The sequence below is a fragment of the Ambystoma mexicanum genome, chromosome 9 (genome assembly GCF_040938575.1).
Source record: "Ambystoma mexicanum isolate Mex_15411 chromosome 9, UKY_AmexF1_1, whole genome shotgun sequence".
NCBI lineage: Eukaryota > Metazoa > Chordata > Amphibia > Caudata > Ambystomatidae > Ambystoma > Ambystoma mexicanum.
This window is the reverse complement of record NC_090931.1, coordinates 126184785-126206490: the sequence shown is the minus strand read 5'-3', so window position 1 is coordinate 126206490 and position 21706 is coordinate 126184785. Positions and strand designations below refer to the sequence as shown.

Below are 21706 nucleotides of genomic sequence, written 5' to 3'. Positions count from 1 at the left end.
TGCCTACGGAGCTCAGAACGTTCGGTGGCAGCCTTTCTATTTTGTAAAAAATAAATACTTGTTATGCCTGCAAGCGTGTCTAGGGCCTTTTTTCCTAGCGGGCTGTGTTTTTTCTGGTGTGAGCGTGCAGGGGGCATGCCTTCAACTGGTGACCCCAACGTGATCCCAGCTACCCTTGAACTGACAGAGGCTTCCAGACCGCTCCTCCTAAGGGGACACACCCACTTGCATCGACCAGTCCCAGAGTCATCAATCTTAGAGGTTTTCAGGAGCCGTTTTTACAGAATTCCTTCCTGATCTTTGAAGCGTGGCGTAGCACCAGAGAGCATGCAGGCCGTTGTTGGAACCTGCGACACAGGAATTCGGGTGAAAATGCACGTGTGAGTATAACCTGCAAGTGATAACGAGTAGGGGAGGGGTATGTGGGAAAGAGTGTGGGGTGTGAGCAAGCGGAGAACAAGGTTGGTTGTATGGTGTGGGTTGGATTTGTTTTGTTGCTTTTATTGTTGATTTTTTAATGAGAACATTACGGAAAGGAAAACAGGATTGTAGGGAGCCTACTAGAGTGAGAGTGCTTCCACTTATATTGTGTAACGGAGGAAAAGGAAAAATAGGAGCCTGCATAATTAGTGGGCTGGGAAATAGTAGTGGTTGTTATATTAGCTTGTTATTTTAGCTTATTGTTTTAGTGTTTTGAGATCTTGTTTTTGTGTACTGTGGAGGGGCATTGTTAAACGAGCAGCTTATTTTGAGTGTGTGGAGTGTTTGAGGGGATTTGTGTGAAGGTGAGGGAAAGTAACGTGGGCTGAAGGGGAGGAGGGAACAATAAATAGATTTTTTGGTTGTGACATTTTCAGCGTCTGCAGTGCGCGACTAGAAGCTTAGGGACGCTTAGAGTGCATACATCACTGCAATGGGAGGGGAGACCCCTTCAGAGTATATGTACAAGGCCTTGCCCTTGTACCGGGAAAAGATTGAGAAATACCACAAGCAGTGGGTGGTAGAGACACAAAGGGGGATGCCCTGCTCATGGTCAGAGCAGCGCACCCATAATAAGGGAATTCTGGAACATATGACTACATTTCTAGCAGCGAAGTACATGGGTAAACAACTACAGAAAAAAAGGACATTTTAGACTTATGAAAGATGATTGAGGATGTGAAAGACACCAATGAGGGAGGGGCAAGGAACACACATAAGGGAGACAAGGGGCCTCATTACGACCCAGGCGTTAAGGGTTAACGCTGTCGTTAACCCTTAACGCCTATTCTGATTTTAACGGCTGCTCTTAGCAGCCGTTAAAATCCATGGCGCTAACCTGCCATGATGCTAATTACGCCACCGTAATTTACGGTGGCGTAATTAGCGCCTTCCCCACTCCCATTATCCCCTATGGGGCAAAAATGGGGAAGGGAAAATGGGAAATGGGGATTTACCGCCCCACTCACCTTGGAATGGGGCGGTAAATCCGCCATCCACCATGGTGTAAACGTAGTTTACACCATGGTGGTAAAGTTGGCGCAATTAGCGCCTGGGTCGTAATGACCCCCAAGCAAGCAGAAGCGTGTGGGACACAAGCGGAATATAAGGGAGAAAATTCATTGGCAGCACTCACAGTGACTGGGGACAGTAACCCAACCTATGTATCCACACGGGCCATGGTCCCACCACCCCCATATACACCTACTCCGGCACCCGCTCCACTTCAGGAGTGCACAGGGCAGAGGGAATTAGAAGGGGCACCAGACAGCAGACAGCACAGAGCGAGTCAGAGGGGAGCGGGCTAGACTAGTGGAGAGCAGGGGACATTTTGTTTAGACTGGACAGTACGGCAATAAAGGATGTGCATATAGAGAAGAACAAGTAAGCAGCCATCACAGGGTACAGAACTGTAAGGTCCGACGGAGGGCTAGGTGGAGACCCGGGAGAGAATGGATGGAGTACAGTGGATGAGTTTGAGGGTGACGGTGAGAAGGAATCGCAACAGGCACCAGAAATAACACCTTGAGTGGAAAGTTTGTGGGATGAGAGGGTAAGGAGGTTTGACTGGATGGCAGTAGCAAGGAAAAAGTGAAGTGCCAGAAAAAAGGAAGGGAGTAGGCTTACAGATGCCTCTGATACAGAAGGGCGTGGGTAAGGCACAGTATGTGCTCTGCGCGCTTATAGACAAGAACAATTTCATTAAAGCACTCCTGCCATTGACAGCTAGAGCTGGGAAATGGATATATGCATTTGAAAAACAGACTGCGGGTGTGCCCCTTCATATGGGTGATATGAAGAGTTTATTAGTGGCGATTTTGGCAGAGCAGGCTAGGGACGTGTGGATTAAAGCAGGATACCTACGAATGAGGTTCGATGACGATGCGCATGTAACCTGACACGGCAGACCTACACTCAATTATGCAATATACTATGGGTGATGACGAAGTCTCTGCGCTGTACATTATTAAGGTTCAGGAGATATGGCGGGTGGAGACAAGGGACCAGTGGGACAGATCAGTTCCTCTTTTCTACTTCGTCATCAAAAGGCGCTTACCAAAGGAAGTGCAGAAAGCACTAGACAAAATTGTGGGCATTAAAATGAAAGGGTGGGCAGAAATTCAGACTATAATAATACACCACTGCAAGTGAATAAGGGATCGCGGAAGGGAAATGGCATAACAATGACAGGCAAATGAGGCGAAATTGGTAAGATAGCTGTAGAGGGGGCGGTGTCCACACATACACAGCGTCGGCATGGAGCACGCAGGGGTCCACGGATGTCCGAATAGCAGCGCTTTGGCCAGAAGGAGGACAAGGGCAGTGGGTAGCTGGACAGCAGGGGGGTAGCGGGGGTTTGGAGGAATGGGACCAAGAGGGGCCAATAGGACTCTATGGGAATGGGGAGTAACAAAATTACCAGCGCCTGACTTCCCGGCCGCTGGACTTGGTATAGCCCGGTGTCACCGGGAAGTCAGGGGCCGGTAATTCATTCCGGGTCCAACGGTTACCGCCGGACTTGGAATAAGGCCCATTGATAATAAACCCCCTTATACCGGACTGTTAGAATATATTGGTAGGTCCTTAGTGTTTTCAAGATTTCCCAATGCTTATTGATGTAAATAATATTAGTAGTGTTATTAATGGATATGTATAGGTACACCCAAACATACAAAGAGACAAGCATGAAGGGCGAAATACGACACCTACCACAGGCTTGGTCGCAACGCCATAGAAGATGTGCATCACACAGAATTGTCTAATAGTTGGTATACGGACATGAGCTCAGTGGGGAGGAGCAGAATGAGTGGAAGAAGTTATGTGTGGGTCCTAGTGCCACGGGAAGTACCAATATTAGAGCCACAATGCATAATACATCTTGCGCTATATAGGCTCTGGAACTTTACAGGCACATAATGTAAGGCTCGAACTTGTCGATCCAGATCGTCTGCAATGCAACAACAATCCGAAGAGCAACCAATCCCTAAAAAGACACTACCTGGTGATAAAAGGACTAAAATACACACACAACAAATGGCAAGAAACAGTTAGCTGCATGGCAAAGCGTCTAATAGGATACGAAGAAGGGGTTCTGGGCCGGGTGGAAGCAGCATGTCCACTGTTCTGCTGGACTGAACACATCACAAAACTAACATGGATTGAAGCAATGGAGAAACCGGTTAAAGTGCACAGAGAAAAAACATATGAACTTTGCTTTTATAGTCCCAGAACAACATTTGTTATGGCCAACAAACGTTGCAATAAGACTTTTCTCATTCCTGATCTCAAAAAAGGCAAGGTGGCAGTGATGGATTACTATTGGGTGTGTGGCCAACAAACGTACTTGCACCTCCTACCATCATGGAGCGGCTAGTGTTCGCTGGCCATGCTGCATCAGTCCTGCTTGTAATCCCAGAAGTACATTTGCAAGGGGGGTCAACAGAGAATTTTGCCCCTACCACCTTTCCAACCTCTAAAGAACTAACAAGAAACCCATTGCCACCACCAGAGTTCTGTGTCCTCCCTGGGAAAGAAAAAGGCGAGAATCTAAGGAGGAAGAGAAGAGCTAACTATCTGTACAAAGACTCATCGGATTTGCTCAATGAAATACCTTACGAATATCGACTCTTCGGTAAAGCAGAAACATTTTTAGCTTCATTGCTACTACCTGACATACAAGCAGCAGCCAACGCTAAGTGGCTGCAAATTGTCCGCTGGGGACTGATACAGCTGGCAAATGACACCGAGCAAGGGTTCAATGTCATAAATGTGGAACTCTGCACCCTAAGGCTGATGACCATGTTGAATCGCTACGTCCTGGATATGCTGACTGCGATGGAAGGAGGCATGTGCAAAAAGATTGGGAATTCCTGTTGCACATCAATGCCTCCCGAAGATGCTGAGAGTGGCTCTCTGTCACACATTTATTCCGATGTGAGCGTGCAGGGGCATGCCTTCAAAAGTCTGAATCCAAAAGTTCAACTCAGAAGTCTGTCTGTGTCCAAAACCTAGCCCTGCTGCCCTCACAACTAAAGCTAACAATGTGTAGAGATGTCAATAACAAAAGTAATGGTGATAAAACAAGTTTTTAGCTTCTTCCAGCTCTTAGCTTCCTCTTCAGCTTCCCTTCCCCAAGTTCAAGAAAGTTCCCCAAAAGTCTCTCGATTACTGTTCTTAAATTCAAAACATTTCTACAAATCCTTGGAGTTCCCTTCCCCAATTTCAAGGCAACTCAGTTCCACAAAATAGGGGTTTGGGGATTACATCCTCAAGACAAAATCAAAGTTCATCAAGTCTCAGGATTCCCTTCCCCAAGACTTCAACTTGCCATCCTCTGCTTTGCTTCCGTCTCTCAGTGTTCAAAACAAAGTTATCTTTCCTTCTGGATATGCTTAGTAACTCTCAACTTATTCTTTCCTGGTTTGCTTAAACAAGGTCTTTTGCTTCAACAGTTAAGGGTTCCCTTGTCTAGGCCTAGTTGTTAGAACACATGGTCCACCAATCATAGGTCTCGCAACCAGGAACCCTAGGCCTTTTGAACCAGACAGGTTCTTCTGCTTTTGTTCCTATGTGGAGGCTCCCACTCACTCGGCCTCTCCTTGTCAGTCTCTTGGCCTTGCCACACTGTATCACACAACTTGGACCAATCCTTGGTCCACAATTACAAGAGTTCTCTTAGTAGTTATTTCACTCCTTTACCAAATTACCACTGTGCTCTCTCGCAATCTTCTATTCGTACTTTCTTGCCTCTAACTTTGCTTTCACAAAACAATAGATGTAGTTCATATGCAGTTCTCATTTGTTATAACTTTGCTCACAAAAGTTAAATTCATTGCAGTATTCACTACTTGTTCTGTTTGCTTTGCCATTTCTATTTCACCCAACTTGCGGCCTCAGGTTCGTTTCACTTGTTCAGCGTTTGCCTCTCACTCCCCACAGTCCCCAGGAGCGCCCCGGTCCGAGTGACTTGCCCTCTTCCCTCACCGGTCCTGTGCGTTCCTTCCGGATGGTTGAGCTGCCATACTCAGCCTCACTCGCTGATTTCATTTTGCTTGCGAGCTCCACTCGCTCTCCTGTGGCTCTTCGGTTCTCGCTGTCAGCTCCTCTATGTTTCCGCGGACGCTGACAGCTTCCTTCCTTCTGCTTCGCCGTTTGCAGCTCCGGCAACAGTGCTTTGACCACAGAGGCTCATTCACGGCCCGCCTGTCTCCCAGGCACCACAAGTCCTTTAGGTCTTCTGCTTGATTCCTGGCTGTGCTGCAGGACCCACTATGGCTGCCTCCTTCCAAACTGGACTGTCCCACACAGTCCTCCCTGTTGGTCTCTGTGTTGCTGGTGGCCTCCCTTTTTATACACGTGCAACCCCTTGACAGGTTGCAGGTGTGAGTCTTCAATTAGAATTGCCTGACTGCAATTAGAACAACATGCATGACCTTCACAATACTCTGCAGTCATCTTCTTCGTCCCAGTACTAGAGTGGTGATATAGGTTACTAGTAGTCACTACTCCTAGTCACCTCTTCCTTGTCACTGAACTGTAGTAGTTTGAATGATGAAAATTGAGGGGAACTGCTGTACAATAGCCTATAAAGGCCGGGGAAGGGTTAGGATGGCTTTCAAAGGGAAAAGGGGCATACCATGTCTCACCTGGAGGTACCTGCTCCCAATCCCTAAGGAGCCTACACCCAGGTGATTCTCCCTCGCTTCTTAACCCTCGGGGTCGGGATCTAAGAGCGATGGCCTTTCCCTGGCCACCTGAACAGATGATCCAGGGGGAGTAGGAGTGAGGAGACCTCAGGTTTCTCACAGGTGTTAAAAGGTTTTTCATTTAGAGGGTTTTAGCGTGATATCTCTAAGGAAATGTGGTACCATCTGCCTACAGCTTTGCCAGAGTAGCTAATATGAAGATCACTTATTAAGTTCCAAGGACTTATTTGATTGCATTTAGAAGGAGGAGGTCGAGAGAGACGTGTTGTAAGACTTGCAGAATGCAAGAAGGTGGGACACGGCCCATGATATTATGCTGACAGAGCAGATCCTTGTATGGCCACATTTGTCTCCTATATGGTCTGATGAGAAAGACAATGAAGGGCCTGGACATGAAAGTTCATAAAACAATGGGATGCAGTGAATATGACAAAGTGACAAATGTTTTGCAGAAAGTGTGAAAGTAGGACCAGCTATTCCAACCATTTGTTGAGTATTTGAAGGACTTGGTTATGAACATCAGGGAGAAGCCACATTCGGTCCTGGCACCCAATAGAAATGTTCTGACAGGAGGGAGTATCTGGCATCACCTGTATGGTAGTGGGTAAGTTGTGAATGTTTCCATTAGTCCTAGTTAATAATTACAACATATGGGTTGTTGTGTGTGGGAGGAGTGCATGGTTGCTGGAATTAGGGGTGGTCTTGTGTCTCTAGCCATGTGTGCGGCCCAAGGCACCTAGGAAATTCTGTCGGGTCATAGAAGCGTCCTTTGATAGCATGTTGTGGTTACTGTGTGCTGCGTTATAGTACAGTGGGGCACTCAATTCTGGGTGAGGATTCACAAGAAGCGTGGTGTGCAGTGATTTGCACCATGCCAGCTATATGTTTGGATATGCCAGTTCCTAGGTAATGGAGGACAGCCATCAGCTGCAATAGAGCGGATATGGCTGTGTGTTTCCTTATTTGGCTTTCGAGGTCTAAATAGCTGCAGTACGTAAATGATGGGCTTGTCCAAATGACATGTTCGTAGGATCTGTTGGTCAATTAGGCCCCATGTGGACAATCCTACTCTAGGTATGGGTGGCATGCGCACACTCTTCATTCCTAGTATGGTCCTCTTTTGCCTGTTTGCTTCATTCCTTCTGCCCTAAAACAGCATGTACAACTTATCAAAGAAACTGGTCTGTACTCCTGTAGCTTGCATGGTGGTATGTGTGTTGTCTGAGAGTCTGTTGAGTATGTCTTGTCTATTTGTGGTGAATGACATGCACCTGTGTTTCTTTTCCCTCACTTGACAACCCTTACCACTTCCTTTTTAGCAGGAGATACATTTTACATGTGCTTCATGTGTTATTTCACCCTGTTTCTGTACTTGGATTAATCTGGTATTTTCAGTATGCAGTGTTTTTGCATGTCTAATGCAACTTCGAATTGTGCAGAGTGGTAAAACATCTGTAATCAAAAATACCAGATGGTTTACCTCTACTGCCAAATTTGTAATCAGATCCACTGTGTATTTAATTGAATTGTATATTTTTCATTTTCCTATGCAATTGTATACTCAACATGAGCAGGAATGCATCATATCTGTTTATTTTTAGGTAGAAGATTCTGAAACCTCCTGGTGTCCTTCTCCTGCAAAACAAGACTCATCTATTTCTGACAATATGAATGTAGGAGTACTTGAAAAGGTTTTGAAAGGTGCAGTTATCTTTATAGTGAAATGGAAATTAACTTCTCATGTTAATAGATTTAATGCAAGTTGAACATTATTTGAATATTGTTTTTTATTAACAGATATGAACAAGGAAATTAACTTTTTATTGGCTAAGTTTTCACATATATTGAGGCAAGTATATGTTTTGTTTATTATGTTGTACCGAAACTCCCAAGTCCTCCCACAATCTCATAACCATCATTTGTATTTTCTTTAGGATTCGGTTAAATGTAGATGTGATAATGATTCTTTTAGAGCCTGGCCTATACAGTTGAGTGCAACTACATGATGTAACCAAAAGTTTATCAGTTTAATTTTAACTGTTTTCCTCTGACTTGCGCCATCTCCTGTTCAAATCCTGCACTAGGCTGAAAAAATTCATTTAAGGAATATTGGCAAGTGTCACAGCTGAGGGAGCGGTAGACAAATCATGATTCACAAATTAAAGTTTAAAGAGGTTTTTTGTACAACAGAATTGGTCCTAGGGCTTGGGGTTGAGTGGATTATCAAAAGAACTAAAATAGAGCAATCGCATCTTGAAAGAGGACTGTAATATGTCAGTCCATCCTCACTTCCCTGAGGCTCAGCCTCATGGTGGTCAGTCAAAGGTCGCTTACAGTCATTGGTACTTTAAGTTACCTGCAATTTCTCCTTGGTTCTTTTGGGTGTTTGCCATCATCACTTAGTTTGGATGCCAAGGTCTCTCTAGGTGGTCTCCCTCACCTGTTTTAGACCTGCTTCGTGCCTCGTCACACTTTGGCCATGTTCCTCCTGATCTCGTAGGCCCAAAGAACAGCAGGTGTGCACAGTCGTTGACAGCACAAGATGGAAAGGTGTTATGTTTGCAGGACTGCTTTGCTCCCTTTTTCAACTTTTTTGAACTGATTGGCTGTCTGTTCTGTCTTCCGTTTCCTCCTCATCTTTGATACCTGCTATGATCAGGCAGTCTTTACCTCCTGTTTTCTGTTCTTCTCTCCTGGTATGATATGGCATTTTGTAACAATATGATATGGCATTTGTAACGCGCCTATACACAAGTGTTTCAAGGCGCGACGAGGCAGGGAGGGGGGAACAAGGGGAAGACAGACAACGATCCTACTAGGCCAGGTATCATTTAGATCGCGCAAGTGCAGGGGTAGGGGGAAGGGAAAAAGTGCAAGGGGAAGGGAAGAGGGGGAAGTGCAGTACAGGGTAAGTAGAATATAAATAAATAAATAGGGCCAGCTGGTGGCAAGTGCAAGGTAAGTGCAGACAAGTGCTGGGAAGGGGGGGGGGCTGTAGGGATACAGAGACAGTCCCGCAGTGCAGGGGTTGCCAGGGAGGCTAGCAAGTGGAGAGTGGCTGGGCCAAGGACCGAGGTCGGTGAGAGTGGCCCAGTTGCAGATTCAGTGCAGTTTCAGTGAAGAATTTAGCAGGGGAGAGGGAGAGAGAAAGCAGAAGCAAAGAGGAAGGTTTTGAGGTGCTTCCGGAACCGGAGATGGTTCTCCTCAAGTTTCAGGGAGGCAGGAAGGCTGTTCCAGAGGGAGGCCCCTGCCGCAGAGAGAGATCTACCCCCAGCTTGTTGCTTCGAGAAGCGGCTGACCCTGAGGGAGTTGGAGACAGATGAGCGAAGGGCTCGGGAAGGAAGATATTTAGGAAGAGAGAGTTGAAGGTATTTAGGCCCCAGGCTCCAGAAGGCCTTGTGGACAATGCAGAGGGTTTTGAACTTAATCCTCGCAGTAAAAAGGGAGCCAGTGTAGAAATTTCAGTCCTGGAGAGATACGGTCCCTGGGCTTGAGGCCAATGACAAGTCTCGCAGTCCTGTTCTGGATGAGTTGCAGAGGGCGGAGAGTGGAGGAAGGCAGATTAAGATAGAGTCTGGGTAATTCAGACTTCTTTCTGCATTCTCCCCTTCTCTTCCTTGGTTATCTCTTTATTTATTGTCTGTCTGGCAAACATCCTGGCACCATTGAGATGTATCCTACATGCTTGTCAGGTCCCAGCACTTCATTCCTGCAGGAGTGGATGACGAACCCTCCAAACCCCCTAGGCTGGCTCACCAAACAATCCTTGATTACAAATTGATGGACAGGGAACCCTGAGGGGAAAGCGGAAGTCGATAAAATAACAAAAACGGGCCTCTGCTAGTTGCCCTTGCAACTTAACTTTGTCTGAAGAGTAACTGATCAAGTGATCTAGAAATGAAACACACAAATCATTGATACATCTCACTCAACTGTGTGTTAGCTGTCTATCTAACATAAACCCTATCCCAGATTAACCTCAGATACATGAAAGCCTTTGCTTATAGCTGAAAGGATTCTCAAGGAACTTTGTTGCTTCTGATTTCCTTTTGCTAGTCCACTAACAACTCCTTAGAAGGAACGCTTCGGTACATTTTCGTAACCTTTTACACCATATGATAGGCATCTTGTTTAGTAACTTAGGGCCTCATCACAAGTTGGGCAGTATCACGGCTGTAATACCACCCAACTGTAATAGCCTTAGCACCCACCTGTTCAACGGTATTACTGCTGGATCACGGGTTGGGCGTTAACTGTTAATCCCCATTGGATCCATTCCAATGGGGAATCTTCGGCGCTAATACTGTGCGTTAATAGAGCCGGCGTTAATACAGGGCGCTAAATGGGATTTTCACCTCGAGAAACAAGCCAGAGGTAAAACAACCCATTTAGCGCCCAACTCATGATAGGCCCAGCCCTTAGATGCAGCAGTAATACTGTTACCGCTGTACTTAAGGGTACAGCCCAACTCTTGATGAAGCCCTTAGTCTTTTGCCCTCTTAACAACTATTTACATGTTTTACTCAGGTTCGGAATTCAAGAAGTCCTTTTCTTCTCTTCTTATCGATTTGCAGACTTTCTTCTTACTTCAGCGCTGCCTGCAATCCCTGCCCAATGCTTCCTGCGAATTCCTGAGTCCTCAAATTGGAACGCGCAGTCTGTGTTCTAAAGGGCTAAAAATTCCCCACTGCACCGCTTATGCAAAAACAAATGTCTTTTTTACCGCAGAAAGAATTTCTAAGAGTACCCGTGTCACGCAAGCAAACGTAAGATGATTTACTAAAAAAGGCATACAACGGCAAAACTATCTCTCCGCTCTCAAACGGCCTTGAAGCCAACTTGATCGCATGCATTGGATTTGTATAGGTTATTTCACACGCATATCATTTAACTGCTTAGCAACTCAAACAATATTTAATTTCAACGTGCAGTTTCTTTTGTTGGACAATTTACATCAGTCTTTGCCAACAACGCTGTGGACCACATTCATATATACATCTGTATCTGCAACACCACAGTCCCTTCTCTCTGCACTTATGAGCCACCCACTGGCTGCACTTTTGAGTTAACTGCACTTCCCCCTTCTGCTCCCCCTGGCACTTCTCCCCTTCCCTCTTCCCCGCACTTACGCAATCTAAATGACACAAGGCCTAGTAAGATTGTATTTTGTCCTCCCTTGCTTCCCTCTCCTTGTCTCGTCACCCCTAGAAACACTTGTGTATAGGTGTGTCTTCAATGCTATATCATATCATATCTGCTTCACCAAATGCTAATCAAGTTCTGCTTTTATCATCAGTTAACAAACAGCACTTATCTCTACTTCTTGCTGAAGTCTCTGGCTTCCTACTTTGTTCTTTGCTCACTCCTTATCCTCTGAAAACGACTTTTAAGGATTTCTGAGATCTTCTACTGTGATTTTTAGCTGGATCTCTAACTGCTGTGACCTGCTCTGGTTGAAAGCTGAATGAAGGGCTGTTTAGAATTTTTTGCAAGATTCCAAACTACCTCACAGGTACCAACCAGCCAAACAGTGCTGAAGATCACTATCTCCATCTTGATCTGGAATCACTCTAGGCTCCTACAAGGAAGTGTTAAGGAATAGAACTTGCCAAGTTACACCAAACCCCAAAAACACTCAGTTTGCAACACACCACTTGCGTTTCACCCCTGCCTTGAGCACCCTGAGCCCTTTTCCAGCCAGAAAGCTATAAGGGAACCTGACAATGTTGCATCATGACTCACCAAAGGACTCAGCAAATTTGACCACATTACCTCAACCCTCATCGAACTGTACTAGATACCGCTACAACCACATATCACCTTGAAATCCTGCGGCATCATCTACAAGGATATCACCCTCAATTACCAAAGACACCTCATTGACAAGCATAGCATTCCCAGAGGCCTATGATCTACCAAAATTAAAGACATGTGCAGACTTGAACTCTGCTGTGCAGGAAGGAAAGAACCAGAAGACAGACATTTGCTCTCAACTCCCCCAGCCCGTGGAATAAACATGAAAACTCACCCCTTTGCTTCTAAATTTCAGCAGGGAGCTCAAGACCCTCCTTCATGGAATGGATCCAACCTAACACATAGGTCCTCACACAACCCCCACCTAACTTGAAACTAGGGGACCTTTTCCTCCACACTGTTTCCTCCCTTAGTTATTTGTAGATCTCTTACTGCAAATTGCCCTTGCTCCCTCTCCCTGTTGTTAGATCCCTGCTCTTTTTCTCTTTTGTATCTCTGCTTCCCTCACAGTATACTTTCCCTATGACTTAAAGTGCTCAGTTGCATCCCAAAGCTGGGTTTGCGCTCATTACACCCTAATGATTATAATCGTAATAATAATAATAATAATAGTGAGGTCCTTAGTTCCTCTGCTCATTACTTTGTGAACCCTTCTCTGATTTTCTTAACTGGGTGCCACCTCCTCTTCTCCCCTCCACAGATCTTCTACCTCATTTGCTCTTTCTTCAACCCTCTGGAATTTTTCTGACTATGTTACTCCCTTCTCTCGACGCCAGATCTGTTCTGCCTCACTTTTTCTCTTTCCCCGTAGAGGTATTTGCACAATTCCCCCTACGACACTCTTTAGCTGACTCGCTCTCCCTGCATCTGCAGTTCTCTCCTGCTTCCTCTGCTTTTCATCTCACTCACTTTCCTTGCCTCCCAGTAAAACAAGCATCCAGACCAAAAGCCAGATCTGAAACACCATATGTAACATGGTGATGGCATGGGCACTGCAAGTAGAGGTGGAATGACCTTAAGACCTTTTACACTGTCTCCTCTCAGTGAGACTGCTGCCTGTGGAGGTGGAACTGCGGACTTAGTGAGCCTTTTGTCATGGGAGCAAAAAGCCTCCAGCATCCTTCACACACATGGATGACCTTGAGGGAATCTGTGCATTGGGGGTGGGAACAGGCAGCCAAAAGGCAACAGTATGTACAAATGAGAAGTATTGCTGCCTGGAGATGTGAAGGTACAACCTGAGTACCAAACAATCATCATGCGGTCTGTAATGACTGGCGGGGGGGGTGTCTATACTTCTGGTCTGGAGTAGAGACACAGGGGCACCCCAGCCAAGGCTCTCAATTGGTAAACGTGGTGAACAACCAAGGCTGAGACTCAAGGAAGGTAATGCAGGCTGGTTCTTAGGTACAGTGAATCCCTAAGCCCCCACAAAAGAATGTCCACACAATATGTTAGGTGCTATACTAATTCTTCTATCCACTAACATGAAGGCTAAAAAGTCAGGTAGATATATTTACAAATAAAGAAGATTAACTTTGTACTCAGAAATCTACTCAAATAATCAAAACCATAAATACAGTTCTATGTGGTACCACAGTTACTTAGATTCATTTATAATGCACTAACTGCTGACAGTTATTAAAAAGCATAAGAATGGCTAGGTACTGTTTAACCTCATAGACATTAATGCAGAAAAGTGGTAATATGTTAGAACATTGCCAGAATGCTTTAGTTGAGAATAAAAAGGCAATGCTGTATGAGGATCCCCCCATCTGGGCAACCTGTAAGAAAATGTTTAGGTGTACTTTACTTTGTATATTACACCACAGTCCATATATGTTAAAAAAGAATCTGATTTTGTTTGTACAGATCCCACCACCCCACAGCACCTGAGATGCCATAGGAGAACATAATCCAAGTCAAATCTGGGACCCCTGGATGAATCCTGAGGCTGGAAGATGCTCTTCCTTCTCACAGTACCTTGGGTGCCTTGGAAGGCAAAGTGGCAGGGTTTCTCTTCTTTACTCAATGTTGCCCCTCAATGATGGACCCCCTTGGAAGAAGGAGTCGCTGGTATGTCGGTGTCGAGCAGGAGAAGGGATCACTGTCGGAAAGGCAGCAATGCAGGTCTTCACAGTGGTCTCTGTTGTCTCGTTGCTGCGCCGGCTGTGGATGTCTGACTAATCTTAAACTTGCTGTGGACCTCTACAAGGCTTGGATGAAGAAGGTAAGTCCTTTGGTGGTCGTCAATGACTTTCGTTGGCGACGGATGCAGTGAGAAACAGTTTTCGGTATTTCGCGGTTGGCCCCCTTTCGGCAGCTGCAGCACGGACAACAGGGTGGCTTCTGGCGACTTGGACTCGAGCACTAGACTAGACAATGAACCTTCACCAACAATGGACCCTAAGGACGCTTTCTTTTTTTTTGAAGGCGGAAACCCCAGAGCGGGCAATCCTCTGCAGGTGGTGACTATGGACTTTCACAGCCAAGGAAAGTTTGTGGATGCAGTGTCCCTTGAAAATTTCTTCAGATAGTTGGAACTTTGCAAGTTCCGGGCATCGGGCAGCACTATGCCAGGTTACCCCTCTTCTGGTGGATACACAGCTGTGGGGAATCTGAGGGCGTCCTCACTTCTTTCCCCAACATATTCTCCTCCCATGTGGCCAGGGAAAGGCTGTCGCTATCGGATCCTGACCCTGGGGGTGGATATAAGGGAGGATCACCTGGGTGGACGGGACTTGGCGAGTGGGATGAGGCACCCTTGGGTTGAACACATTATCTCCTATTTCCCTTTTATAATTAGTCCAATATGCCCCAGGTTATTACCACTCCCTTCGCTATCTTTACAGGAAATCATCTCCCAGTATACACCACTCTGGTACTGGGACGAGGAAGAGGGATGCTGAGTACCACGATCAGTGTGTAATAAACAAACATTGCCTGCACCTGAAGCAACGGGGGCAGTATAAATGGCCCACTCAGGTCAGGCCAATGGAATCGACAGTGGAATGCCCGCTGGTGAAGCTGGAGGTGAAGCCAGAGAGACGCGTGCCTGAACTGCCTACGAGTTTCAGAGTCGTTGCAGTGCAGGCTGAGTGTGGCAGGAGAATTCGAGAGGTCTCTGGTAGCAGAGCTGGTCTTCATGCCTCCCGGAGTCAGAGACTTCCTCTCCGTATGGCCGAGGCGGCTGAGACCGTGGAGAAGAGACATGCCGAGCTGGAAGCAGTAAGAGCCACAGCGTGCCTACTGACGCGGAGAAGAGCACCTGTAGACAGCGGTGAGTCAGAGAAGCCTGAGTGATTCCGGGACCCTGAGGTTTAGACTGTGTGGTTGCTGCAGGTCGGGTTGCTCGCGAGTGAGCGAGAGGCCGTTTGGGCAATATGAATTCCAGTCGAGTTTGAAAGCAGACAAGTTATTGAATAATTTTGATAATAACGATGAAATTAAACTGTTAAACAAACTGAGCTAAAAGGTTTTATGAATACCGAACTGTGAAAGAGATGAAAGGAAGGCTAACCAGGAGCCGAGCAAAATCCCAGGATGAATTAAATGAAAAGCTGTTACAATGCCAAGAGAGGTCCAGAAAAATCTGTTGGTTTCTACAATGATTTGAATGACAAGAAACTTTTTGAATATTGATTTGATTGAAACAGTTTTGTACAATTTCCTGACAAAAATGACTGTGTAACCTGAGAGAACCAGTATTTGCAAGCGCCTTAAGAGTTCAAAGAACTGCAAAAAGGTGTGTTGGTTGCATTACCAATAATGGGTGGACCATGTGGTGTGTCAACTGCACCTACACTGAGTATACCCACCTAAGGAAAAGCCACTTAAGTCACCAACAAACTTGATGGAATAAAGGAAAGCGTATTTGATTTGAAATCAAGGAACTGAACTTTCTCAAGCATGGGGTCTGGCATGGATTCACATGCTCATGAATAAACACGTCGTCAGGCTGGAAATCCTTGGTAAAAAGAAAAAGTTTCACTTTTAAAAACTGTATTTCGAAGGGATTGTGTCCTCTCACGTATTCCTCATCTTGTGATAATTCGTTATCGGCAGTTTTGCTGCTTCGGAAAAATAAATTTCGGCAGAGGGCACTGTGCTCGAGGCCGTGGCGTCGATTGTCCCTCGACGGGCTCCGTACCGTGTCGACGTCACCGATAGTATAAGTAGCTAGAGCCGCACCCGTTGGCTTCAGTTCGATTTTTCCGATTGCTTTGCTTTCGTGAACGGCGCGCTTCGAGATTTTCTGTCAAGAAAATGTCTTCTTCATCAACCGCTTCGACTCCCAAAACTGGGTTTAAGAAGTGTATCGACTGCGAGTCGAAGATGTCTATCACCGATCCTCATCGTATCTGTCTTTGGTGTCTGGGCTCAGACCATCGAACCGGCGACTGTGGCTCCTGTCAGTCTATGATGGAGAAGCCCCTCCGTGAGAGGAAAAGTAAGTTACCGGTGGGGCGGGAGGCGTCGAAGGGCTCTTCGAAAGCCTTGTCAAAAAAACATAAGAAATCGTCCGATTCAAAAGAATCGGAACGTCATAAAAAACATTCTAAGAGATCCCAATCTCATAGTAGGTCGAGACGATCTTCGTCTTCTAAAAAGCTAAAAAGGAGACATAGATCTCCATCGTCATCATCCGATACATCGACGGAACTGGTTCGATGTCCAACAAGATCAGATTCCCCTTCAAAATGGGAGAGCTTTAGAAGAAAAATGATGCAGGTCTTTGAGAACGCAGCCTCGACTCCCTCAAAGAAACCTCAGAAAACCAGACCACCGTCGCTCCACAGGACGACACAGGGGAGTAGGGAACTACGCCGGTAAAACCCACTAGTACCCATAAAACTCGAGTCGACAAATCGTCGAGAGATCCTCGAGGATCGAGTGTTTCCTTTTTTAAATTTGTTTTAAAAAAATTTTTAATACAGTTTGTTACAAACTTTTTAAAGACGAAAAACTTTTTTAAAAAAAGAGAGAAAACCTAGATCCTCACGAGCGCTCATTATGTTCTACATATCGACTCGTTACACACACATTTATATTCTACAACGAGCGCTCGGAACACTTGCACTCAAGTTTTTATATTCTTCTCATTTCATCCTTTCTTCTCTTTCGTACAATTTACTCTTGTCTACAGATTATTTCCAATCATTACAGTCAATGACTGTCATTATCTTCTATCAATAGTTTCTGTAGTTTTTCAAGATAAAGTGCTATGGCTACAGTCTATCTCTGTGAGTCATCATTGTGGAGTTCCACCATTCTTCGCAGCTATATGTCATAAATTTTACCAGTTCCTCTCCAAGATGTTTTGTTCTTAGGACTTTGAGCTTTGGACATTCTAGTGCAAGATGTTTCAATGTCTCCTCAGAACTGGTACAGAAACGACATTGATCGTCTTCACTTCTGATTGTATGCCTTAGTTTCTGAATCTCCTTAGTCTCGAATAGATTTAGCCTGAGCCTCATGTATATATTTCAGAGATGTTTGCAAGGGAATACTTCGAGATATTTTGAATGGCTGTTCAGACCTCTTGCTTCCATTGGTCTTTTTTTCATACATTTATTTTGGTCTCATTTCTCGATCGTCTCGATCCAATCTTTTTGGAGTAATTTCTTTTTAACTGCGTTTGTGTTAGTGAAGAGAGTTGTTTCATCAGTATTCAGTTGTTTTAGGATGTTTCGACATCTGTCTCTCCATTTTTGTAGGAGTTCATCTTTTTTAGCATTCCCATGTTCTCACAGTATCTCAAACTGAGGTATATTTGTTCCGGCAGTGGTCTTTCTGTACAGCGCTTAGGTGTTCCACATAATTCTCACATTCAGAGTGGAGAGACTCAGTTCATATAGTACGCAGGCAGTTGGAAAACCTTGAAGCAGCTGTATCGAGTGTTCGAGTGCTCCGAGCAGGGTCATGCCTCACCGAAGACCTGTCGGTCCGAGGAGCAGTCTCCCTCCAAGAGGAGGTCGAAGTCGTTTGAGGACGCCCCATCCGTGGGGATCCAAAACAAGGCCAAGAACTGCAAGGCCGATTCCGCTGGGTTTGCCGCTGATGCCAGTCCCGCGATCGCTGTCCACCACTTCAGCCAGCCTGTCAGCGGGTTCCTCCTCAAAGAGAAGAGGGCCTCACAGAAGGCTTACCAGGCTATATCCTTTGCGACGGCCACTATGGCGGGACGTATTAACCCGGCGAGGGTGGTCCCTACAACGTAGAAAGTGTCCCTGCCACTCAGGCGCGACACGGCCGCTGAGGCAGCCGCGAAGGCTGCGGGCACCACTGGGTAGGGCACTGGTTAATATCCCGGTACCCAGCCCTCAAGAGGGAAAAACAGGGGAAGGGGGGGCAAGGAGACCCCAAAGCAGCCCTCCAAGGTTCCTGTCACGCACTCCACTCGTCCCTCTGGGGGTCCCATTCCTCATCCCCGTGCCCCGAACACCCCTCACCTTCTTGCCCGCTTCCGGGACTCACAGGTTCTCTCTTCGTCCCAGTTGCCACGGCGCCGATTGCCACAAAGTTTGGGTCGGCATGCTGTTTGCCCGCGGAGACGTCTGCCCCTTTGGCGTCTTCCGTGGCGGCTGCTAGACCGGCTTCTTCCGCGTCACATGACCGCCACCTTCCGCTCACGTGTTTCTGGACTACACTCACGTGATGCGGTCGCGGGTCATGTGACCGGGAGGAAATAGCAGCGCCAGTATTTAAACGGCTGTGTCGCGGTGCTTTGGTGCTTCATAGCTGTTTCCTCGGATTCCTGTATGGCGCTACTTACCTTCTGTCTCACCTTTTTGGATCTTGACCTCGGATTTGTTTCACGGACTGACAGCGGATAACCCTTGGCTCTGGTACTTACTTTTGGATCATCGTTACGACCACGGACTGCTTCACGGACTCCTACTACGTTCTGCCTTTCTTGTGCGGATTCTGGCATCAGGTGGGCCCGGCACTTGCAACGTTGCTGGGATCGCTACACACTGAAAAGAACAGCCTTGCTGGGTCTCGGAACCTTCCCCATAGGTACAACCGCTACTCCACAGACGCCTTTTGGTAAGACCTCTCCACTCTGAATGTGAGAATTATGTGGAACACCTAAGCGCTGTACAGAAAGACCACTGCCGGAACAAATATACCTCAGTTTGAGATACTGTGAGAACATGGGAATGCTAAAAAAGATGAACTCCTACAAAAATGGAGAGACAGATGTCGTAACATCCTAAGACAACTGAATACTGATGAAACAACTCTCTTCAATAACACAAACGCAGTTAAAAAGACATTACTCCAAAAAGATTGGATCGAGATGATCGAGAAATGAGACCAACATAAATGTATGAAAAACAGACCAGTGGAAGCAAGAGGTTGGACGGGCGGGGGCCTGGTGGAGTATCCCCAAATTCAGCATCTGAGGGTAGAGGGTGTCTAGCACTCTGGATGGTATCCAAGCGTTGGTGAATGGCTGTATTTGCTGCGGCCATGTCTGCACGTAACACGGTTATGGCCTGAACCATAGTGGTCAAGGGGTCATCCGCAGCTCCCTCCATAGCTACACGACAGGATGGCTTCACAGTCTGTTGTGTCTTGACTGTCGTGTAGCCGAAGAGTCCTCTGTCCACAAGTGCCGCACAGAGAGAATCAAAGTCACTCTCTGTACAGCCTTTGAGGCCACAGGTCCAGCCTCCCGTTCCACCCACTCCTAACCCCATCCCCGTAGTACTGCCCTCTCCTTTTACTTTGGCCGCCCCTGAGAGGTATCATGGGGATCCCGGCAAATTCAGAACCTTCCTGAATCAATGCAAGTTGCATTTTTTGTGTAGACCCTTCGCCTTTCCGGACTCCACCTCCAAGGCAGCCTTTACTCTCTCTCATTTAGCAGGCACTGCTGCTGCCTGGGCCAATCCACTCCTGGAAAACGACAACCCAGCCCTTTACGATTTTGATCTGTTGCTCACTGAGATGTCCCGAGTGTTCGATACACGCCATAAAGTCCAGTCCCGAGACCTGGAACTCCTGGACCTGGGGCAGGGTATGGGGTCTTTAATCGAATACATTACTAAGTTCAACCAGCTTACAGCCGAGACTTCCTGGCCCGAAAACAAAAAGGCCGTTGTGTATTATCACGGCCTAAACAACGCCATGAAGGACGCCCTTGCGGTTGTTCCCTCCTTACCGACCTTTTACCATGATCTAGTCGATTTAACCCTGCAATTGGACGCCAGACGTTCTGAACGTAGGGCTGAGGCCGGTTTCATGCACACCACTGCCCCATCTCCTTCCACCTCGGCCCCCTCAAACACCAGTTCCGAACCCATGCAAATCGGGGGCATCAGGAGCCCGATCACACCCATAGAAAGGGAACATAGGAGGGTGGACAATGCTTGCTATTATTGTGGTCTAACTGGCCATTACATGAAGGAGTGTCCCCGTCGCCCAAAGCTGAAACCATCAGGTTTTCGGAGTGCTCGACCCTAGACTCGGGGACTGGGTTGAGCGCTCCTTGTCATACCCCGAACCCTGTGTTTGCTTTCGGTCGCATCAGACCCATATATGTGCAGGCCATTCTACAACCCACACCTGACATCACACACCCGGTTACGATTATCATAGATTCCGGGGCTACAGGTAATTATATGAGAATCACGCTGGCCCAAACCCTGAACCTACCTCTTCTAGCCAAAACCCGGCCGGAACCAGTACAGGCAGTTGATGGGACTGCTCTGGTTTCCGGACCGATCAAACAACAGACCGCCCCAATGCTCCTGACCATACAAGCTATACGCAGGGAGACCCTGAGTTTCGATCTCATCTCAATGCCCCAGTTCGGTGTAATATTGGGAATACCCTGGCTACGGGAACACAACCCCTTAATCGACTGGAAAGAGGGTTCGGTGCATTTTGAATCCGATCTCTGTCAACACTTCTGTCTAACCGCAGCCACCAGCATTGAGACACCCGCTCAAGCATTGGGGGTCATGGCTCAATTATCTCTAGAGGATCCCGTTATTCCCTCCACAGAACACCACACGGTTGGACTGGTCTCCACACTCATTCCGGCCCAATACCAAGACTATCTGGAAGTGTTCGACCATGGTTCATCGGAAGTCCTACCGCCACATCGTCCGTACGACTGCCCGATAGATCTGATTCCGGACAGCGCTATCCCCACAGGTCGTATCTACTTCCTGTCTCCTACTGAGGATCTAGCCCTCAAGGAGTACATCCAAAAGTCCCTCCGTCTGGGCCAGATACGTCCTTCTACATCCCCGGCGGCGAGCCCCATTTTCTTCGTTCCCAAGAAGGAGGGTGACTTACGGCCTTGTGTGGACTACCGCAGACTCAGTGTCATCACCAAGAAAGACCGCTACCCCATTCCACTAATCACGCCCCTGTTGGACCGTCTCACACACGCCACTGTTTTTACCAAATTAGACCTCCGCGGTGCCTACAATCTGGTTCGTGTGCGTCCCGGGGACGAATGGAAGACCGCCTTTTGTACTCGCTATGGCTTGTATGAGTATACGGTCATGCTGTTCGGTTTGTGCAACGCTCCGGCCACGTTCCAGTGGTTCATGAACGACATCTTCTCTGACGTCCTGGACGTTTTTGTTGTGGTCTATTTGGATGACATCCTGATATTTTCCCAGACCATGAAGGACCACGTACAGCACGTCAGGGAAGTGTTGTCTCGCCTTCGGACGCACTCCTTATTTGCCAAACCCGAGAAGTGCCAGTTCCATGCCGACTCCGTAGAGTTTCTTGGTTTTCAC

At 46.9% G+C, this 21706-nt stretch overlaps 1 protein-coding gene across 1 annotated transcript in view; it reads left to right on the top strand.

Annotated features, from left to right (window-relative positions):
• Positions 1 to 21706, top strand: part of TEX12 (testis expressed 12) — a 427517-nt gene that overhangs the window by 218468 nt on the left and 187343 nt on the right. The window contains exons 4-5 of the mRNA XM_069617299.1: positions 7787 to 7886; positions 7983 to 8034. Of these exons, the coding sequence (XP_069473400.1) occupies positions 7787 to 7886; positions 7983 to 8034 (152 nt within the window). The remainder of the gene's footprint in view (positions 1 to 7786; positions 7887 to 7982; positions 8035 to 21706) is intronic.